At 35.1% G+C, this 19235-nt stretch overlaps 1 protein-coding gene across 2 annotated transcripts; it reads right to left on the bottom strand.

The window, feature by feature from the left end:
- Nucleotides 1–1671: 1671 nt before the first annotated feature.
- On the bottom strand, nucleotides 1672–19235 carry LOC133308998 (dynamin-2B-like). Of its 2 annotated transcripts, XM_061509738.1 has the most exons (22): nucleotides 18851–19235; nucleotides 18709–18759; nucleotides 18498–18618; nucleotides 18292–18384; nucleotides 17775–17836; nucleotides 17510–17627; nucleotides 17025–17367; nucleotides 16241–16388; nucleotides 14743–14844; nucleotides 14382–14501; nucleotides 13556–13639; nucleotides 13252–13379; nucleotides 12071–12155; nucleotides 11770–11917; nucleotides 10979–11055; nucleotides 7357–7413; nucleotides 6222–6366; nucleotides 5966–6120; nucleotides 4725–4838; nucleotides 4563–4630; nucleotides 2804–2973; nucleotides 1672–2289 (listed from the first exon to the last, which is right to left on the bottom strand). In XM_061509738.1, exons 1-22 carry the CDS (start codon nucleotides 18998–19000, stop codon nucleotides 2054–2056), a joined length of 2775 nt encoding a protein of 924 aa, XP_061365722.1. In that variant the 5' UTR covers nucleotides 19001–19235; the 3' UTR covers nucleotides 1672–2053. The 2 variants fall into 2 exon arrangements, with proteins under 2 accessions (XP_061365722.1, XP_061365728.1); XM_061509744.1 differs by lacking the exons at nucleotides 18498–18618; nucleotides 18709–18759; nucleotides 18851–19235 and having other exon boundaries at nucleotides 17510–17622; nucleotides 18292–18347.

Raw genomic sequence — 19235 nt, 5'->3', positions numbered from 1 at the left:
CAGGCATTCTAATAATATTTAGTTGATGAAAATAATATTAATTATAGTAAATCCAGTTATAAAATTTTATACATGGGCAAATAGTGTAAAGAACCTTGGGATACACCACCCCAAAAGCTAGCTCAAGGGGTGTGAGTGCCCAAAGCCTTATAAAGGCTATATTAGTTGCCCATCCAATCAATGTGGGACTATATATCTCAACACGCCCCTTCACGCAAGAGCCCTTTAGGCTAGAAGCGTAGAAATTGCACAGACCCATTTTTGGTTTACCTTTTTGTGCTTTTTTTATTTTATTTTAATTCCACTTTTTTAAAGCGGGGGACGGTAAGGCTCTGATACCATGTAAAGAATCTTGGAATACACCATCCCAAAAGCTAGCTCAAGGGGTGTGAGTGCCCAAGGCCTTATAAAGGCTATATTAGTTGCCCATCCAATTAATGTGGGACTATATATCTCAACACGCCCCTCACGCAAGAGCTCTTTAGGTTAGAAGCGTGAAAATTGCACAGGCCCATTTTTGGTTTACCTTTTTGTGCTTTTTTTTATTTTAATTCCACTTTTTTAAAGCGGAGGACGGTGAGGCTCTGATACCATGTAAAGAACCTTGGGATACACCACCTCAAAAGCTAGCTCAAGGGGTGTGAGTGCCCAAGACCTTATAAAGGCTATATTAGTTGCTCATCCAATCAATGTGAAACTATATATCTCAACAAATAGAATATCGGTAAATATTTGAAAAAAGAAGCCACAATTGCATGAAATATCATAATGCATATAAACCAAACACTGGTAACCTACGATATTCGAAAGAACAATAATATCTTCACAAATATATCCAATTCATTAAATGTTGTCGATACCTTCATTTCATCATGGATTTTCTCGTAGATATCTTCTCGAGTGATCCATAAGATGTAAATAATATCCATTAAGTAATTTAGCTATGTTGTTGATATCTTTATTCCTTGGTATTTTCAAGTAGATATCTTCTGAGTTAAGATGAAAATAATATCCATCACGTGTAAATTTAGCCTTTTTATGAGCAGATAACCGTATCAGATATCAAAATGTAATCACATCCACCACTTTAGAATAAAAATCTCCGGACTCAATATATGGTCTTTGTAAGAAACATAGGTCGCACTTCATATGTCATGATCTTTTTCTTTTCATTTCGTTTTCTCACAAGCTTCTGGTTCATTAAAATCTTTTATGGAGCATAAAACTACATATTCAAAATCTTTATATTTTCGTGCGGGGCATATTTCTATTAGACGTAAATTAATACCGTCTCAAATTATCCTCCGAAATCACCGTTTATTCTACCCATTAACCCTTTTTTTTTAAAAAACAAAACAAAACAAAATAGCAATAGCAATAGCAATTTTAGAAAACGACATATTACTGTTAAAGTTAATTGAAAAATTGATATTTTTAAATTAAACCAAATTTGAAGACAGTTAAGCGACAAAAGAAAATAATAAAACAATTGTTTGAAAAAAGATGAATCAAGATGGTAAATTACCCTTTAAAAAAATATTAAAGAAAAACAATAACATACGTACCTCAGACATCAAAGATTGAAAAATTACTCCGAAAGAAAAGGGAAAAATAGAGGTACAAGATATATCTCCCTAACTAAAACACTACAAATGTAAGTTTAAAACCCACCAGTTGCTGCATTATTTCAATCATTACAAAGCAAGATACATCGGTTGAATCCAAAAATGAGTTCAAGTTCCAAAAAAAGGAAAAAGGAAACATAAAAAGCTATAGAAGTAAAAAGAAAGAATATTGAATAGCAAAACATGATCAATGTATTCAAGTCCCACCTAGACACCATACCGCCGGATAATAAGACAAACCCGGAAGACATATACTACTAATAAACTAGTCTTCTATGTACACAAACACTTATCATCACCTAAATATCCTGCCAGAAACAAAGAATTACCTTATCCTCAAAGGTACGAAACTGGGGTGGGAGCGGTCCTACCCTCCAAAAATGTATCAAAACAAGAAATGTCAAGGGATCACCAGTCTCAGCCATCTATTAATATTTGTAACCCGAAGAACCCGGTGGAGCAGGAGGTAATCGATTAGGTGTACGACGGCTGCTGGAGTTTGAACCAGAGTTCAAGTCACCATTTTGTGCAGGATCACTATTATGTCGACTGTGACCATTGGATCCAGATCTTGATGAACCACTGCGACCAACAGTTCCATTTGCAGCTGCATCAAAGGCAGATCTCCAGTCATCACCTGGTCCGCTGCTTCTTGGGCTACTCTCTGAACAAACCAAAAATGTAATCTTTAGACAAGTGAGGGAAAAAAAGAGAGGGAAGATACCAAAAAATGAAACTACTATAGAAGGGGAAAACAAGAAATTTTAAGAATCAGGTTCAATGCCACGATAATTAAGATGGCAAGATAAATGATTTAGATATTCTAAAGTGCAACGTGCACTTTTTAAAGTAAAATGTAAATGTTGACTGCTAATGAGCAAAATGAAAAAATCAACAGTGAATTCTGACACATACATAGTCTTATTATCTATGAACATGCATTTTATGAAAATATAATTAATCGATGGTCAATTGGTCAAGGATATAAATGTTCTATAAAAGAATTGACAGAATAGATAAATTGGCATCATATTTCTTAATAGGATTCAGTCATCATCGATGACCAATTTGGGCACTTAAAACAAAAAACATGCTCTGATACATTAAATGAATGCCGAATTCACCCATCCAATAAATATGTAAATGAGTAACAAAGCAGCTCACACACACACACACACCTGTAGTACCATTTGACCAATTAGAGGCGGCAGCTGCTCGGTTGTCATGAATACTCAGTTGTCGAGTCAATTTGGAGAGAAGTGAGGATTGTTTCTGGATACGCTCTCTCCTGCGCTTGACATTTTGATCTTCTAGAAGCAGCTCCTCAATCTTAACCGTACTTTGAGCACTAATCATAGAAGACATAAAAATGTTAATGATAACTTATATAAAGTAATGACCAAGTATAAATAATAGTCATATTGAACAAAATTTTAGCATCCAGATTAATTAGCATGTAACTTGTACAATAAAACATGAATGAATAATAAATCATCAGTGTCAAGTTCAGATAGTACTATATATATATACAAGGTTTACATTTCTGCGGCTGCTGTATATGCAGCAATCAAATACTTGCCACATATATACGTGAAAACATTAAATGCGGGGAATCATAACCATACAAAAGATAAAAGCATTAAATGTGGAGAATCATAACCATATATATATATATATATATATATATATATATATATATCACATCAACATCACATCACCTTTATCCCAAATTAATTGGGGTCGGTGGTAGATGAACCCACATGAAAGATACAAACGGTTGAAAAAAAAAACGAAGTAATAATATAATATATGTATATATATATAAATAAAAGTAAGAAAGAAAGGGAAAAGAAGAAGTGGGGGACATGAAAGGGAAAAGGACTAAAAAGGAACCATCTGGAACATACGAATAACAACGGGTCTAACCCTCCACCATACTTATAGCTTTTCTCCACTCCGTTCTAAGACATACCGTCCGCCAATCTATATCTCATTCCATTAAATCTTGTTTTACTACCTTCCCCCAAGTAAGTTTCGGCCTACCTCTGCCTCTTTTTGTGTTGAGTTGTTGATAACAAACTTCTGTTCTTACAGGAGCATCCAGGGGCTTTCTCATCACGTGCCCAAACCACCTCAATCTATGTTTTCTCATCTTCTCAGCTACCGGTACTACTCCTACCTTTTGTCGAATATCTTCATTTCTTATCTTATCCATCCTTTTATAACCACACATCCACCTTAACATCCTCATCTCTGCTACTCCCATCTTATGCTCATGTTGCCTCTGGCCAACATTCCGCTCCATATAGCATTGCCGGTTTTACTGCTGTTTTATAGAATTTTCCTTTTAACTTAAGGGAGATTTTGCAGTCACACAAAAACCCAGATGCACTGCGCCATTTCATCCACCCTGCTCTGATTCTATGATTTACATCCTCATCAATCTCTCCACCTTTTTGCAAAATGGAGCCCAGGTATTTAAAAACATCTTTTTTGGATACCTCTTGACCACTTAGATGCACGGGATCTTGGTCCCCATCTCGTACTAGAGAAAACTCACACTTCAGATACTCAGTCTTGCTTCGACTTAATGTGAATCCTTTGGATTCCAATAATACTCAGTGTCAAGGTTTTCCCTAATAATACTTTGTCTGTGCGTGCGTACATGCGTGCGTGTAGAGAGAGAAAGAGAGGAATAAAAGAAAAAAAAAGAATTATTAGGAACCGCAGTGGTAACAACTCATAATATATGGATGATTTTTCCAAAGAGAATAACCAAGACAGAAAAAAAAACCATACATCTTCATCTTCAGAAACCTTTTATAATCTCTTTACATTACTTCAAAATTTTCAGGAATGAGACAGGCAAAATGCAAGGAGAAAATCTAATATCAAGAGAACAATAATAAATGCAAAAGCAACAACAAATTTCTGAACCTGACAGAGCTATATAATTGATTCAGCATGTCTTCCTTAGCTTTTTCAACTTGGCAAAGTACAACTGCCTGCAAACCAATCAACCAGAAAATGCATCAACATTAACATTTGACAAAACTGAAAAAATTATAAAAATAGCAATTGTTAAAAACATAATCTTACCTTTGGAACATTAGCAGCTAAACTGTTTAAAACTGCTTCAACATAACCACGAACTTCTTGAGACATCCACCGAAGTTCTTCCTCAGGATCAGCAGGTCTTCGAGCCATTGTGTCCTGGGATAGGACAAGAACACATAATAACAGCCAGTCAATAACTACATTTTCAGGATTGCAGGCAACAGATATCCTTTTACACATTTACAAGCCATCTCAAAACGAGTCCATTTCTCAGTCCAACAAAAAATCTTTCTGCTATCCGATGATATTAAAAGGTTACTTATTCATCCACATTCCAGGCTCAGAATGCCTACTTACATTAGTCTTTCTTGGCCAGCTCACAACTAACAGGGCCACGAAGCACCCAATGAATTGTGAATGCTCGATATACAAATTTATCCATTTTTTTTTTCTAACTATCTCTGTTTGCAAAGTCTTAGCTGATTCCCATACATTCACATAAGAAACTTTCAGAATAGACTTACCGAAAATAGACAGAAGTTCAGCGTGTTGCTTGAGTGAGAGGACTCACCATCCTTGATATTTGTATATAAAGAATAAATATATTTTACGTTTACAAGAACGATTAAAAATTTAAGCTATTTCTCATGGCTCCAATATTTCCAATGATACATTTATCTCCCAATGACATATTAATCACCATCAAAATCACTATTACAACAAATTCCCTTCGATTTCCTATTCTGTAAAGTTTCTTGCTAATTTTTTTGTCAAAAATGAAACATTAGAATAGGCATTCATGCTCGATTTGGATAACATTTGACTTGAAGAATTAGGTAAGTTTATGAGTTGGTTGAGCTCATTTTGGGGAAATTTTAACAGGATATAGATCAGGCTTCACCCTTCACCATTTTCTTCAGAAAAATAGAAAGTATATTAAACCGAACCAGCCAAGCAGCTCCTGCTTGCTAGACCAGTTTGGCTTTGATGATTATGCTGCAACAACAGAATTATTTTGTTGAATACGGGCAAAAGAGAGAGAGAGAATGGTTCTCTTTTTTTTTCTTTTCAATTTCATCAGGTCCTGGCTGTATTTAAGTGCCATTATTTTTTGCTTAATATTTACGAGGTTTAGCTAAATAAGAATTTATTAGCGTTCAAGAAATCATCTTAATAACTTAAAAAACAAAGTATCAAATGCTTTTGGGATTTCATCTAATAGTTTCTATTTTAATTTCTTAACCAGCACCCTCGTGGAACATGTTAACAAAAATCATACTCACCAAGGAACCATCAGAGAGGCTTTGCCTCATAGTAGGACCACCCTCAGATGAAATCCTTATTTGTCCTCCCTTTGCTTGTATAACATTACTTATCTTATTAAGCCATTCAACCTTATCAGCTGCACTCTCAGCCTTCAAAACAACAGTACTATGTGCTGAAAGAGACAAACACAATGCAATTAAAATGCTTTTAGAAGTTTATACGCAATAAGAATGGGCACGTACCATTCAATGCTGCATCAACAGGAGAACTTACCTTTCAGAACAGTTTTATAAGGTATTCTACTAGTAATTTTCAATACAAGGTTGACTTTGCCAGAAGCAGGTCCGTTGGACTTCTTGTCCTTTGAGCTTTTCGATGAATTATCCTCTTCATCTGAAACCTCTTCAATATTACATTCCTGCATAGCAATTTAAATTGAAATGCTTATCAAGACTGTTAGTTCCATTTCTGTCGACTTCTCACTATCTGACAACTTCAAAACCTAAGCCAGTATGTACCGCAATAATGGGGAACTTCACTAAATTACAAGTGCATATTCAGTTAGCAAAAAGCAGGCATAGTAAAACCTAAGCTCTAAACTTGAGTTCTAACACCAGTGATGACAGTAATAAAAGAGAAGAAACATTAACAAATTTACTATGTAAATCATACAAATCCAAGTAGAACATCAAAGTGAATTTACATTGGATTAAATAAGCATCTTCCAACAGAAAGAAAGTTAACTTTGCCTTATTTTTATCTTCCAAACAAACTTGAAGGTGACTCTGTATCCATATTACACACTGGCTTCTCACACGTTATGCAGATCCTCAATTCTGTAATTTTGGTCAGGAGAAATGAGACTAAAAGTTCAACGGCCAGTTCGAAAGGTTTTAAAACGCAGGTGAGAATGTACAAGCTGCCAACCACCTTCCAAAAAATCCCAAGTTGAAAACTGCCACAGTCCCAATTCCCAAGTAGAGGATAACATTTTTTTTCAAGGGAAGTATGGTCTATTCTTTTCTTTTTCTTATTTCTAACCTTTCTGCTGGCAAATAACTAAGACATTTGGCTCCAACATTATCATGTAATTTTTCATTTTTATATTTTAAAGGTTTTGAGATTCATTATATTTCAAATGAATTCTTCTCAAATCAAAAGTTAAAGAATTCCAAACACTGAATTATAGAAACATAATCATAAGGGAAATTTTGACAACAGTCACTAGATTATGCCAGCCAAGCACGCACATTAGGGCACCTACAAAATATACTCAAGCAACCATCATTAGTTGCTGAATCATGAATTGCATCCTAATATATGCCTCATAATCAATATGCACAAGACACAGTAAGCTGTCGAAGTTTATCAAATATGAATGAGCACAAGTAATAATAGTCCACCATACCTCTAATGTAATAACACCACGAAAATGCCTTTCTTCTTGTTTCTTAGTGTAGCCAAGCTGTCAAGTGAAAGATTAAAGTCAACACAACACATGCTAAATTATATTGAAAGCTGCCAAGTTATATATCTTATATCTGAACGAACAAAGATGAAACACAGATTCAAAAATGAGATAAACAGTTGGAAATAGTAGTCAACTATGTAGAACCGACACCAACACGGGACACGTGACATGATACGACACGACACTCCGACACGTTAATTCTAAAAAATGTTAGATTTCGACACGTTATGATATTAAATAATATTTTTAATTTATGTAGTGTATATTATATTTAATATTCAATAATTTAACAAAAAAATGAAACTAAACTTATAATATTCATTAATTTTGCAAAGAAACATAAGATATCCCAAATATTTATATTAAACTCAATCAAATGATAATCGTAATCCAATGAATTTAACAGTTGGAACTAAAAACTCAACGCAACGCAATCTTTGAACCTTTTTTTGAATTTCTATAACGCGTGTTGGAGTGTCGGACACGACACGTCAGGATCTTTGAAGTGTCTATGCTTCATAGGTAGTCAATAGCGGCGCTATTGCGCCGCAAGCCGCGCCAGTTGCGCTTCGCGGAGCTTCACCGCAACCATTCTCGCCGCGCCGCACCAGATCGCAATAGCGGTCGTTGCGGCCGCATTTGCGGCCAAATCTCGCCGCAACAGTGCCTTTTTATGGTTTTAACCCTAACCCACTCTCCCTTTTTGCCTCTCTGTTGTGTGTCTCTCTTTTGCCTCTCACGCTCTCTTTATCGCGCTCGTTTCTTCCCTTCTCTACTTCTCTCTTATAGTATTGAAGTTCAATGCAGAAGCCATGAACAAAGAAGCAAAGCTTTGAGTGAGAGAAAGAGTGAGAGAGAGCAGATAACGAAGAAAAGGAGAAAAAGTGAGAAAAATAGTAATAGAGAGAGAGAGAACAAATGAAGGAGAAAAAGAAAAATTGTGAGAGAGAACAGATGAAAGAGAAAAAGAGAGAAAGTGAGAAACAAAGAGGTTTTGATCTATCTTCATTCAAAGAAAAGAAAAGTACATTTGTCAGAAAAGTGATTCACAAGTCACGGTAACCAAGTAACCTGGTTACAGTAACATAGGGTAAAACTATTTCTGTATCCCAAGATAATAAATAAAGAATGCATCATTAAAAGGTAACTAAGGTAAAACAGTAAAGTATTATTTGTATTTGTTTAGGTGTTATTATTTTTTTAATAATTTATTATTTTACATACATATATATACACAAATATATATGTATAATTTGTTTTTTTAATATATATATTTTTTTCGCTATTTCCGCAACCGCAACCCGCGATAACGCTATAGCAGTTTTAAGGGTTGGCTGCATCAGGCCGCAATCCGCATTTGATAACTATGGTTAGAAATTCTGTTATTACTCTTACTTGGCTGCCTTATACAAGCAAAGCTATACTACTTGTCCTAATTATTAGTAGAGCATATTTAGGATATCCTCGTATTATCATAGAATTAATAATTTGGAAAAAAAATTAATTCATATGGCAAACCCAATACTATTGTGATATTACTTTTTGATAGAATATCTTTAACAGTATTAATAATTTAATAGGAGTTAGTGCTTTGTATTAATCTCATATTATACAGAGTATATATACATACATACATATAAATATTCCCTTTTCCTTGTTTTCTACTTAAACCCCATAATTTCAACATGGTATTAAAGTGGTACTATCCCCCATCGCCTAATCTAGTCACAATTCTGCTTTTTTGCTGCAACACTATAAAACTTCTTTGTTTTATATCCTCTATTTTCAGTGACTGTTCACATATTCCAGTGACTTGTACAGCAACTAGTGGCAGTCGGCTGACTCATTCTGAACAAGCCAAGACCCATTTTGCCTCTTCTCTTTTCTTGTCTAAAGCTTACAGCTATGATCACTATAAAACTCATCCACAGCTGCCATTGCTGCTGCTCCCAGTTTCAGTCACTGTTTTTGCAAAATAGACAAGGACATTGTGTCCAGATGCTTCCAATTATCTAAGGAGGAGGAAGATTATCGCCAGAAACAATAATATGTTGCCCCAAATCAAGAAACAGTTCATTCACTTTGCGTCACTTTCCTGTGAATTTTTGAGCCACTCTCCACATTATCTCCAGCCATCATTGCCGGAAACCACCACAAAGTTGATCTCCATTGAGTTGCCAGCCATCCCCTATTGCCGTTTGAAGATACCTCTTTTATTCCACCAGGTTGGCTTTTTCATATGGATTACAAGGTACCTCTTTTAAATAGTCTATCTTCCATTTGAAGAATATTTCTAACTGAAGCCTCTACTCATCTTCTTCTCACCAACACATAGATGTGTTTCTATCATCTTTTCCTAAATCAAAATAGATGCTACTTCAAATTTCTCCAGGACAGATTCGTTCTTTATTTTTTTTCTTGTGCTTCCATTCATCAATCCCAGCAATCTATTATCTCATACACACTCCTTATTTTTAGTTCCTGTTGACCCTTTACTGCTTGAGATTCACTACCATAGAGCATTGCTAGTCTTATAGTTATCGGTTAGAATTTTACTTTAAATTTGATAAAAGTTTTGATAGATATATTAATTAGAATTAGATAGTGTTACTAGGTATAATTGATATGCTTATATATAGTAGATAGAGTTACTAGATTTTAGGGACATCATTTCAAGGTTTGATAAGATACTCATCTATGTCGCACTAGATAAAAAGAAAGGACAGAGAGGGAAGCACGGTAAGATTAGAATTAAGTTGCGGGGAGAAACCAGACTCTCGAAATCCAGGATATCAGGGCTGTATTCATTATATTTTCCTTAACAATAAAATTTTCCTATGTTTTCTCCATAAATTTTGGTCTACTTCTATGCATGATTCTTTGCTCCCTAAATTCACCAAGTACTACTTTTCCTACCCTTGGAATCCCCCTACCTGTCAATTCCTGCATAAAGGTTGGCACTCTCTTGTCTCCTACATCCCTTCTTCTAAGAGATTTCTCTTAAACACTAATTGCTTCCCTCCTTAGGCTGCCACCACATAATCAGTGGGTATAGCTCGACAATTTCTCCTTTTCCTCCTCTTAGCATACATACCTAGAACCAAAACGTGGTCAAGCTCTCTCCTAGTATGACTTTGCAATCCCTGCAAAATCTTTCAATTTGGTTTACTTGCAAAAACAGATATTTGTGAGCTTAAAAACCTATTGTCGCAAGTGATAAGATGCTCCTTCGGCTTCTTAAAACAGGTGCTAGCTATTTTGAAATCAGTAAAGACAAGAATATTACTAACAACATATATACACCATCTTAGACATGTAAATATTTGTGCATCTCCGAAAATATTTTGGTATGGTATACAACTAAGGCACATCAAGCTTGGAAAATATTCCAAAAGGAAATAAGAATAATTTTGAGAAGGTGCAGGAAATGATTTACTAATTTTACTCACGTTCAAATAGCAAAAATTCAAACGACACTAAAATCAAATTTAGGAACAATAATAATAAAAGCCAAAGGAACACATAAACAATTTACCAACTTCGGCGAACAGTTACAAACCTTTCCTGTCTTCTCATTTAGCACAAACCATCGCCTGCTCCAACCGTTAGTTTTTGCACTTTTCTTTAACAAAAATCCTGCAAGTAATGAGGAACGCTAGGTTTAATTTATCAATGATTTTGAAATTTATATTTTGAAAATTTTCCACTTCCAAAGTGAAGCAACATCAATACAATACTGCAGTGCAAACTAGGAATTGCTCCCATTCCATTATAGGTTAGATAGCCCAGAAACTGAATTAACAGAGCTTTTAGAATTAAGCTCCTTCAAGGATGTTGATAGAACACTATTCTAACTATCAATTTAAGATGTTTAATAGAATTTTTCTGCAGAATAGTTTCTTCCAGAAGTTGCTATGAATACTTAAGTGTGATTTATGATTTTTAAATTGGTTTACATGATAATTTCAAACTACACACATCATACTAAGTAAAAGCTTGGAAATCTTTAAATCAGGCAAACAAATTGAATCACATTTATATTAACCCAGACTAACTCCGTAGAATAATCATTTGAATAGTCCTCGTTTCCTTTCTTGTTGCACATCCTGAGATCCATATTCATAAGACTACCACATAAAAAGAATACAGAAAATAATCTCCCATTCTTTTAACTCAATTTATTAAACCTAATTTGACATAGCAATCCCCCCAACCCCCCTAACAATTTTCATAACTTCAATGTGCAGCAAATCACTTCCACGACCAACCATTGAATTAAATTCTCCACCTAGTCAGTCTAACAAGAAACTTCTACTAACAAAACATAGTAACATACATAATGGGACAGACCTGCTGTTATTTCTCCTTCAGAACCAGCAGTCTTTAAACCAGAGCCTTCTTGCCCTTCTTTCTCTGCCTGACCTGATTTGTCCTTCTCCTTCTCCTTCTTCTCATCCTTCATTGATTTCATGCTTCCACCAGTTTGGGGACTACTGGCCTATTATAAGTTAACAATAAGCAGTTTAAATCCAACAAGTCACAAAAAGAAGAGAGTAAAAACAAATCAACAAATCGGAGTTACAGAAGCATTACTCGTCCTATATTATTTTTTAAAGATTCAATCACTTTGTTACAATAAGAAACCACCTACCCGGTTAAGTATAGATTGCTCTGCATCTTGCCCTTTTTTTGAGGATCGACCTTTCAGCTCCTCCTCTCGACGTTGCCTTTCCATCCTAAAGTACATAATATACAAACATTAGATCAAACAACACCCTTGTGAGTATAAATTTGGGAGACACCTAGAAATATGTTATATAAGCAAGGATAAGAATTCAATGGTTAACCAGGCACATTATTCAAAGAACAACTGTCAAATAAAAAAGTGCAGCATGGTCCTCAATTATTATTCTTAACATGCCATAGCAAATAGATCCTGTTTAAAAATTTTCCAACCAAGAATTCATGTTGTCAAGCTATAAGTGTTCTAAAAGACTGTAAAGCACAAAACAAAGCCACACACGATAGTACGCATTAACAATTGTTGTGAGTGAGACAATTCTACATTGTAGTAGATATGGTTCCAATGAGGGCTTGAGGGACAAAGGTGATAGTGGCATCAGTAAAGTTCGTGATGGAGGGTTGAGCGTAACCACTAGGTCAATGGACCAAACCAACAGCCTTGGTATAAGGTTAGAAATCCAATGACAATCCTTCAGCTTCAAGCATAGCTTGGTCATTATGCTTCAAAAAATGCAAGCCTGGCAGAAGTATTTATAATCAAAGCATAACTTGGTCAATAAGCTTCAAGCAATGGGACCTGATGGATGGAAATTTCTGTTACACTTGTTACAGGACCCTAACCCACTCCTTCACCTTGGGGACAAGGTGAATCTTGTGGGGGAGCATTGATAGTATATTGAGGTATATGGTACAAGGAAAAGGATGGGAAGTAGAACGACAAACATCCAGGGATTAGGAATACAATAGGAAATAAAGATGTTGCTTAATCTGGAGCATAACCAAATGGGCAAGTAATAGTGGGAGGTGGGAATTAATTTAGGGGGAAATGAAAATTTAGCTGGAAGGACAGATAGTGTATGGTAGACATGAATTGAGGGGAAAAGGGAATGGGTTTGAGCTAGAGGTTCTGTAAATCAGTAAAACTCTAGATTTATCTTTTATATTATGCGTTCTATTCTTTTAAGGAGCTAGCCTCCATTGTTTTAACAGCAAAAATCAGTTCCTATCAAAGAGACAGATAGAGTAGGGAATAGATCATCCCCAAACAGAAGAGGATCTAGATCAACTCAAAATATCGATCCAAATTACCTCCTTTGTACCAAACGAATGAAGTGTTGGGGTGGCACAAAAGCACGCTCCATATCAACCAGTGCAACCACCATTTTCTTCGATTCATTCTTAAACCCTTCTAGTGCAGCAGTTGCAAGAGCCACAATCTTGAAAAAAATTTAAACAAGGTTATTTAAAAGAAATAGAAAGTCCAATCCCCACCCAGGGAATACCCTTAAGAAGAAAAATAGAGGAACAAGAAGCAATTAAAAAATAGATTCCAATTTAACATACTAATATAGGTATGTAGTAGAAACTGAAAAACAACAATAAAGTACCATACCTCTCTTTTGAAAGGTGGGTATCTTCCTAAACCAGGTGTAGCATTGGCAGCAGACGAAACAATATCTATCAGGACACGGTGTACCTGGAGCAAAAGGCGATGAGAATCTGCATTAGAAACGAGAAAAATAGAAGGAATAAACTAGGAAAATTGCAGAGTGATTCAAACAACACTAACTGCAAGGTATGGTTACAGTGTACAACGTTCAATAGGAACTGGTTTTTTCTGATAAAAACAACAGAGACAAGCTCCTTACAAGAACAGAAAATAGAAAACAAATCTAGAGTTCCACAGATGCACATAACCTCTAACCCAAACCCATTCCCTTTTTCCCTCAATTCATGGCTATCATTCCTTCTTATATTCTCATTTCTCCCCAAAAACAACATGAATATTCCCTTTATTTCCTATTCTGTCCTCCTCAATTGTGTGTTTATCCTTTACTTCCCATCCCTTTCTTTGTAGCATATAGCTCAATAATAGGGGTCTATCAACTTTCTTTACAATCAAGTCATTTGAATTCGAATCATATAACTTACAGTGTAGTAGTCATCAATTTCAATTTGCTTTGAGAGGAATCCCAAAAGTTATTCAAGGGATCCTATCTAAAGTACCAAAGTTTCCACTATAAATAACAAATTTTCAAAATGACATGTTTTCACATCCAGATGGAATGAAGAGGGCAAAGAACATGGATACTAGATCCAAAAATTAAACATAAATGACAAGCCAAATGAAAAGATGAAAAATCACAGTCATTCAAAAACTTTTGAATAAAGAAAGCTAAATATAATCCAAACTCATTCTACATGTAAAACAAAAATACCTCATCAACACAAAGTCGTGATGGTTCTTTTGCAAGCTCTAGGACACCTTTGATTAGAGATCTCAATCCTTTTTCAGGGGAAATAAGATAAGGCTGATAACCATCTGCTTCTAACACAATCTGATAATAAACAAAAAGGTTCAGAGAATTTAACTACCGGGAAAAAAAAAACTCTGCATTAAACCCCGACAAGCTCGGGTGAGGACAATCCTTGTTCATAGTCTTATCCTTGCATATTTGTAAAATGACTGTTTCTCGGATTCAAACCAGTGACAAAGCAGTTTTACCACTACTATAGGCTCACCCTCTCCAAAAAGCAAAAAGAAAAGAAGATATTAGCAAACGAGTAGTTCAAACTTACCCTCTTCACATTGTTGATGTCAAAATGCCTATCTAAAGGTAATTGCTTCATTCTATCAGGAAATCTCCCCTCGAAACAGGCAACAATTTTCCAACCAGCTCCCTGCCAGATAAAATTATTGTATAAGAAAAAATAATAAGCAACAAACATAGGATTAACACAATTTGAAAACCAATTGGTCCCTGGATGCTGAAATTTCAAAATAATTCACTACATCTGTTATTCATAAACGAAACTTTTCCTCCTTTATTCCTTGCCCGTTCAAGCGTGAGCTACACATGGAATAAGTTTTTTTAGTATTTCTTATGAGAATTGAGTTTGTCCTAGTTTGTCAGATCAGTTTCTTAGGGACTGATGATAAAGAAGGAAAACAAGGCAATGTGAAGTTTACAGGATTTTGTGGCTTGTGTGGTTTTAAAGGAATGTTTGTATCTTCAAGGGTGTATCTTCGTCTTTAAACCTGCTTACGGATAGAATAGTGTATATGGCTTCTCCTTGGTGTTCAGCACATGGTTTATTTCAGGGGATCAATACAAATATATTGGACAGCTCTCCTAGACTGATTAGTTTAAAGGAACTTGAGTCTGTTTGATTGTGTTTCATTTTTTTTGTTCTTAAAATTGGTTTTAGAATAGTTAATGAAATAGGTGTTTTCTGTGTTTTGAAAGTTAAAAGTCAAAACACAAAACAAAAACAACTTAGACATGTTCTCTAAATTTGATTCTAAAAACTAAAAAACAATTATAATTTTTAGAACAATTTTAACTAAACAGGCCTTATCAAAAAAAAAAATCTTTTTTGTTCTGAAAATCAAAAAATATTTTCGAAAACACAATTCAAACAGGCCCTAATTAGGGGTTTTTTAAGTTTTTTGTTTTTCAAAACAAAAAAACCGGTTTGATAAGGTCTATTCTGTAAAAAAAAAATTAAAAATTGTAACTGTTTTTTTTTTGTTCTTAGAATCAAATTTAGAGAATATGTTTGAGTTGTTTTTGTTTTGTGTTTTGACTTTTAACTTTCAAAAAAAAAAAAAAAAACAGAAAACACTTGTTTTTAGTCTTAGTGTTTTTGTTTTGGTTTCCTTATCATCCAGGCTCCATCTTTTTGTAATGTTATATCTTTCTATTTATAGTACAAATATTTCTTTTACAAATAATAATAATATTTCACATTATATTAAATTAACAATAACAAAAAATTGCATGCAAACCAGCTACATTTTTTACCCATACCACCGGAACGAATATTATGAATATCTTAAATGAAAAGTAATCAAATATGCCCTTTACAATTTACAAAACTTCTCAAGCTTCAACTTCCTAAAATATGGTCCCACACATAATTTTTTTCAATGAACAGCAACCCTAGATATGCCACAGCATACAAAAATAAAGCTATAATTATTTGGTACTACAGAAATAGCATTCCCAAATCCCAATGACAAGAAACATTAAAAAGAATTCAAATTCAACTAAAATGTAAGATTGAGACTACATACCTCACCACTGGTAATGTGTTGTAGGAACTTATCCTCAAATTCTCGGCAAAGTTCCAAGGCTATAGCACGCGTACCCTCTGAAGTTGTGACCATTGACTCACCAAGCCTCGCCAATTCATCCTGAACTATCTGAGACTTCCCTTGTAACCTTAACAATATATCAGTACAGTTAAGATTAATATAATACACTTTCTAACAAGACAATCCTTATTGAAATTGGCAAAAACTACATCTCGTTATTGAAAGCAATTGAGATGCCAATGATTTTGCAAATAACCAGAACTTCTAATAAACAATCACCAATGTGTTGTATGCTAATGGATCTTACTATTACTTTGTTTTAAACTTACCTATTTTAAATTACTTCGTCATCTACTTGTCAAAGATAAGAGACAATCACTTAGAAAATTTAAAAATAAAAAATCCATGAGAAGCAACATAAAACGGTCAAATAATCAAATCAAGGACATATAAAAAGATGTTCATTGACTAAGAGGCTATTGTAACTAGAATACAAACATAATTTGATTTTCCTTTTAAAGCAACCAGAACTTTAACAGGAAACACATGTATATATGACAAATCATTTAGTCTTATACAGCTATTCACAATGTAAACGAAATGTCGAAGTTAAAAACAATAAAGACTTTACATAAATGCCAAGAAACAAGAACCATTGATTTATTGACCAGTTCTTAGGTTTCCACTACTAACAAGAACTAAGTGAAAACAATGATACTAAAAGTTAATGAGAGAATGTCATATGGCACTAAATGGAAATTACCCAGAAAGAAGGTTAGGGAGCCGAAGCTTCATACGATTCTGAATCTGCTGTGCCAGGGCTTCTACCAAAGCTATCCTTCCAAGCTTACTTTCAGGAGCTCCAGTCAATATGGACTTAAGACTTTCACTCTCTGCTCTCCAGGCAGTTTCTAAAGAACTTTCAGAACCAGTAGATCCAGACTGTGCCGTAGCTATTGCAACTGATTGACCAATCAATGCAACCCAAGGGATATCTGATGCTTTTGAAGGACCTTGATTCAATAGGAGTGCTTGAACAGCAGCCAGTGACTTTTGGTCTGCTGCAGCTTGATCTATTTTACTAATAATGCCGATGGTTCTGGTACCTACGAAAAATTGTTTTTGCCTATTTAGTCAACTAACATTGACAAATACTAAGGGTGAAAGGAATCAAGCAAGTCCTCCGGAGCAAAATTTCAAAAGTTCTACAAAACAATATTCTTAAAAAGAAAAGTGCCAATAGTCTACCTTCTCCATCATATTCCTTAGCCATTCTCAGGGCTCGAGAGGAAGCAATTTCAGGTGCTTGAGCTGCAGGTACAATAACTAGCAAAATGGCATCACTATGCTCTGCATATTCACTAACCTATGCAAGGACCACAGTAAACAACATCAGAATTCCAAAAATGCTCAATAATAACAAATAAGAAAAAAAGGGAAAATTCAAAAAAGTTTGGGAATCAAATAAACATTTGTGCTGGGGGGGAGGGAGGGAACGTAGGCCACCAATTACCATTGATTCATCCATGATACGCTGATCCAATCCAGGTAAATCAATCAACTTAAGAGGTGGTGCTGGGAAGATAAGATGTCAGAAAGAATGTCAGGAAGTGTAGTTTAAAATAAATTAAAAATCTGGTACAGCAGACATAACTGGGGCTGTCTAATAAACAAACTGAATCAGTAACTACACATTATTTCACTCTTTCAGGGTTCAAAACTTCAAATACAAGCCAACTTTCAGTAATTATCAGATATCATAAAACACAAATCGCACGCAGCATTAGGAAACTTGAAAGGTATTGTGAGAGCTACTGTAATTTCAAGAAGAACGATTTTTGACAAACAAATATCCAATTTGGTCATGTGGCTAAGTATATATGGTCCAGAAATACACAACAATATAGGAAGGGGTGAAAAAAAAAAAAAGTAATCGGCCAGTTTACCTTTTCAAAGCGGCATAGTTCTATCTTATTGCATAAATAGAAGATGGCAAGGAAACTAAAATCAATCATCAGTCATCAACAAACCTGTGCTTGTGCGTAGCTTCAAATAAATTTGATCTCTACTCTTGCCCGAGGTACCCTTACTCAATCTATCCTGCAACGAGTGTCTTAAAGCGCCTGCGGCAATGAAATAAAGCACATGAATATGTTAATTAAAAAAGAAAAAGCGCAAATTTTACAGATCAGCCATTTTGGACTGAGTGGTTTGCGAGAAGAGAATAGGAACTGACTTGCAGAGACTTGCTGAGACTTATTGTCAATCTGCAAAATAATGGATTTGCTGCTCAAAGAAGTATCTCGCTGTAGATCAATGCATATAGGAGCCCGTGTAGCTCCATTCTCACCAGTAGGCTGCAGAATTTAAACTTTCACTTTCAAAATAACTGAATAGAGATTACATAGAGAGATAGAAAGAGAGAGAGAGTTTGAAATTGAACTTACCAAAACGGGATGTCCAATCAAACTGTTCAAAACAGCGGATTTACCAGCACCCTACGAAATTGGAATTGGAAATTAGAGAAACGATTATGATGATGATGATGATGATGATGATGATGATAAAGAGCATGAAATGGAGACTTACAACATTGCCAAGTGCTACAACGTTGAGGAAAGTGGAAGGTCTTCGGGAATTGGAAGATGCGTTGGACTCGTCAACATCTTCGTCGGCAAGTAGCGCCGCAGCTTGGCGCATCGAATCAGCAAGCTCTGACAACTCCTCGATCGCCGCCATCAATGGATCCAAAAAAAAAACAAAAAAGCAAAACCTTAATCGAACCGAACGCGTGGGTGCAGGATAGGGATCGATCGAAATCGAACCCTAAAACAGACCTTTGCTACGATCTGCAGTTCGGTATCGATCAGATCTCTGAGTTTCTCTCTCTAGAATTCAAAGGAATGGATTCTTCTTCTTCAAAATTGAAGGTTGATTCGGCGAAAATTCAAAAAGTACACACACTCTCTCTCTC

Source organism: Gastrolobium bilobum, unplaced genomic scaffold, assembly GCF_033153095.1.
Source record: "Gastrolobium bilobum isolate Gb01-03AN ecotype WA unplaced genomic scaffold, APGP_CSIRO_Gbil_v1 utg10965, whole genome shotgun sequence".
In the NCBI taxonomy this organism is placed as follows: domain Eukaryota; kingdom Viridiplantae; phylum Streptophyta; class Magnoliopsida; order Fabales; family Fabaceae; genus Gastrolobium; species Gastrolobium bilobum.
The sequence above is the reverse complement of the archived record's forward strand: the minus strand, read 5'-3'. Positions and strand labels throughout refer to the sequence as shown.